Source organism: Zingiber officinale, chromosome 8B (genome assembly GCF_018446385.1).
Source record: "Zingiber officinale cultivar Zhangliang chromosome 8B, Zo_v1.1, whole genome shotgun sequence".
Lineage (NCBI taxonomy): Eukaryota > Viridiplantae > Streptophyta > Magnoliopsida > Zingiberales > Zingiberaceae > Zingiber > Zingiber officinale.
In genome coordinates this window covers 92,909,883-92,912,939 of record NC_056001.1, presented here as the reverse complement: position 1 = coordinate 92,912,939, position 3,057 = coordinate 92,909,883, and the positions used below count along the sequence as shown (strand labels likewise).

The following is a 3,057-nucleotide window of genomic DNA, read 5'->3' as shown; positions in this document are numbered from 1 at the left end:
CTAATTTAGAATCTTGAAATCAAATTTTACGATTCGGGTTCCAATTGAGTTGGTTTTAGATTTGATTTGGTTAAATTACGATTCAATCAAATTTTAAACTGATTAAATTGAATTGATCAATTTAAAACGAAATAGAAAATTTATGTGGAAACTTTTCTTCTCGCCACGGCCACCTGTTCTCCTAGCTTTCCCTCGTCTTCTCTCCTACCAGGGCCTCACGTGCCGGCCATTTTTCACGCGCCGACTCGCCTCTCCTCTCTATTTCTCCCCTCTCCTTCTCTTCTCAAGAGCAGCAGTCCTCTCTCCTCCACTTCCTTTGTTTTTTTCCCCTGCTCCTCCACTTCTCAAGAGCAGCAGCCACCACAGCAGCCTTTATTTTTCCTCTTTCCTTGCTCTCCTCACATCTCGTCAGCATCCGCCGGAGCCTGCAGGAGCTAGCCGAGGCCACCAGGGAAGAGGGAAGAGGGAAGAGGGAAGAGGAAAAAGGTGCTTCTTCCTTTCCTTTCATGCACCGTCCCAGCAGTTTTCTTCATTTTTGTTTGACTCATCCGTAACAAAAGGTCTCTTGTTACAGTCACCATCACTCCTTTCATTTCCTCTTCGCTGTCGTCTGTTTAGATATTTGCACAAAATCCAAACAAGTTCTCTGCTCTATCTACTCCACGGACGTTGCCTGAGCTAGTTAGACATATATGGCCACTGATCAGCCGCAAATCACCCTCAGAGTCTTTGTGAACAAGACCAAGAACTGCGTAGCTTTTGTCGAATCGGACTTGGATTTCGTGGATGTTCTCCTCAGCTTCCTCACGCTGCCTGTTGGCACCGTCGTCCGTCTTCTCAACAAGCAGTCCTCCTTGGGTTGCTTCGATAAGCTTTACCAAAGCGTTGAACAGCTTGACGAGAAGTATCTGGTGACGGCAGCGTGCAGATCGATGTTGACCAACCCAGTGAATTCATCTGGTGTGCAATGCCAGAAACTTAGGATTAATATCGATGAAATGGGAGAATTATATAAATGCCCTTCCGCTAACTGCCGTCATCGTCTTACCTACAGCTATTATTCAGGCCTCAAATGCCAGTGTGGTCGTTACATGAATGAGGCAATTAGTAATGATCTGAATCGAGATGATGTTAATTATGAAGAATTACATGGCGTATTCATCCAAGGGGATAAATTTGTTGTTACAGATTCTCTTTGTATAGCTTTCGTCGAGGACCTCATCTCGACTTTAAACGAGTGTGGTAATGGTGATCGCAACCAGATGGAAGAGAGATTGGTAAAGATTGAACGAGAACAGGCAAGTTTTCTTTCTTCCTTTTTTTTTTTCGGCATCTTCTAATTTCTTGTCGTTCTACTCCAATAGCTGATGGTAATTCAATTGTTAAATTCAACGCATGCAGGTTTTACATATTCTTAAAAGGTCCCTCATATCCAACACTCCGCTAACTGATGTTTTATTGCACAATGGAGAAGACATGACGACGCCCAAGGTTTCAGTCCCTTCGATTGAAAAAACAGTTGAAAGAAAGGCGTTTGATGAGGAGAAGAAGATCTACAAACTCAACATGGTCCTTACTCGTAACAAGGTGCTGTATGCTGTGGGGAGTCAGGAGTTCGTTGATTTAATTTTCAGTTTTCTCACATTTCCATTGGGTTCTCTGAAGAGGCACTTGGGCAGTCGATTCCGGATTGGATGTCTCAATAACTTGTATGGTAGTGCAGAGCGTTTGCGGTCATCAGGTTACGTGGTTGCAGGCTGCGAAGAGAGACTGCTTAATCCTAAGCTTGCGCCATATTTCAACTGCAAGAATCAAATCATTGGAGTGGAGGAGGAGAAGCAAGATATCTACTATGCATGTTCCGTCTGCTACTGCAAACTAAGCGACACGTGTTCCATCTGCAATTCCTGTCGCAGATATTCAAGTCGGGCAGAACTAATAGACCCCAAAAGTCAACCCAGAGGAATAATTTCTTCATCTGGAAGTTATTGTCAGAAATTAATAACGTACATGGTGACCGACGAACTCGTAGTCACCCCACTATCCCTCACAGATGCCAGGTCATTTCGCAACGAAATCTCTGATCCAATAAAGATGGCAGAGTTGAGCGTAGCTGAAGAAGAGGTCAGTCTGGTTGCTTCGCCTTTAATTTGTGTTGGTGCAAGTACTTCAAAAGTATATATATGAGATCTAATTGCTATTGTTGTTGGTCTTGTTTCAGGTTCTTGATTTTCTTGCTGTTGCTTTGGCGTCCAACACAGCGCTAACAGACGCCTTCTTAGCAAGGACAGTTGGTGTGTTCACTTCGGTGGACGTGAAGGGTGAATGATCCATGAGAAGGAGAACAGAGGATGGAAGGAGAGGGTTGGTAGACGGTAGTAGAGGAAATTAAGAAACCGATCAATAAGTTATCGTTACATTTTGTCAGTTGTGCTCTCGTTTAATTTCATATCGGAAGAATTATCGTTTTAGTTTAATCTCGTTTTTTTAAATAATATTTAACTAAATCTTATATATACTATCAAATTCTCTTGATCGAGTTAATTTGACAGCCAAGACAAGCAGTCTTAGTCGATTAGTGTTGCCGTTGGACTGGCTTTTGTCAAATGGATTGATCGATTGGGTCAGACTGAGCGAGTTAGGTGTATGTTCATGTTAATTAATCTTGAATCAATTTTATTCTTCAATTAGGATGGTCAGCTTGTTCAGTCTAAATCATCTTAAGTTTCTTCGATAATTTTTTAAAATATATATTTAAATATTTTAAAATTTTTAATCATCTGCAATTTCAGAGAAAAAAAATCTTAAGGAAAAATTCAGACGTATAAATTCATGATTCATTATTTTACTTTTATGAATTTCATCATTTTACATGTATCTATTTTTTTTTTGAGATTTTTTCCCCTACATATTACTGTTTGTTTTTTTACACGGAATGAAATTTAATACGTTATCTTTTGCAGTTAGTCAAAAAAAATTTCCACGAATAATCGTATGCAGTGGTCAAGAAGAAGTTGAAAAATCTTTTTGACTCTAGAAGAAATAAGAACAAAAACA

At 40.4% G+C, this 3,057-nt stretch overlaps 1 protein-coding gene across 2 annotated transcripts; it reads left to right on the top strand.

The window, feature by feature from the left end:
* The first annotated feature begins 262 nt into the window (after positions 1 to 262).
* Positions 263 to 2,477, top strand: LOC122016511. 2 transcript variants are annotated; one of them, XM_042573837.1, is made up of 5 exons: positions 263 to 486; positions 575 to 1,298; positions 1,402 to 1,587; positions 1,666 to 2,124; positions 2,222 to 2,477. In XM_042573837.1, exons 2-5 carry the CDS (start codon positions 693 to 695, stop codon positions 2,327 to 2,329), a joined length of 1,359 nt encoding a protein of 452 aa, XP_042429771.1. In that variant the 5' UTR covers positions 263 to 486; positions 575 to 692; the 3' UTR covers positions 2,330 to 2,477. The 2 variants fall into 2 exon arrangements, with proteins under 2 accessions (XP_042429771.1, XP_042429770.1); XM_042573836.1 differs by having other exon boundaries at positions 264 to 486; positions 1,402 to 2,124.
* Positions 2,478 to 3,057: the final 580 nt, after the last annotated feature.

Coding starts and splice junctions, on each gene's coding strand:
- LOC122016511 (XM_042573836.1), top strand. CDS start 693: ATGGCCACTGATCAGCCGCAAATCACCCTCAGAGTCTTTGTGAACAAG. Junction 1,299..1,401: donor TAAAGATTGAACGAGAACAG/GCAAGTTTTCTT, acceptor CAACGCATGCAG/GTTTTACATATTCTTAAAAG. Junction 2,125..2,221: donor TGAGCGTAGCTGAAGAAGAG/GTCAGTCTGGTT, acceptor GTCTTGTTTCAG/GTTCTTGATTTTCTTGCTGT.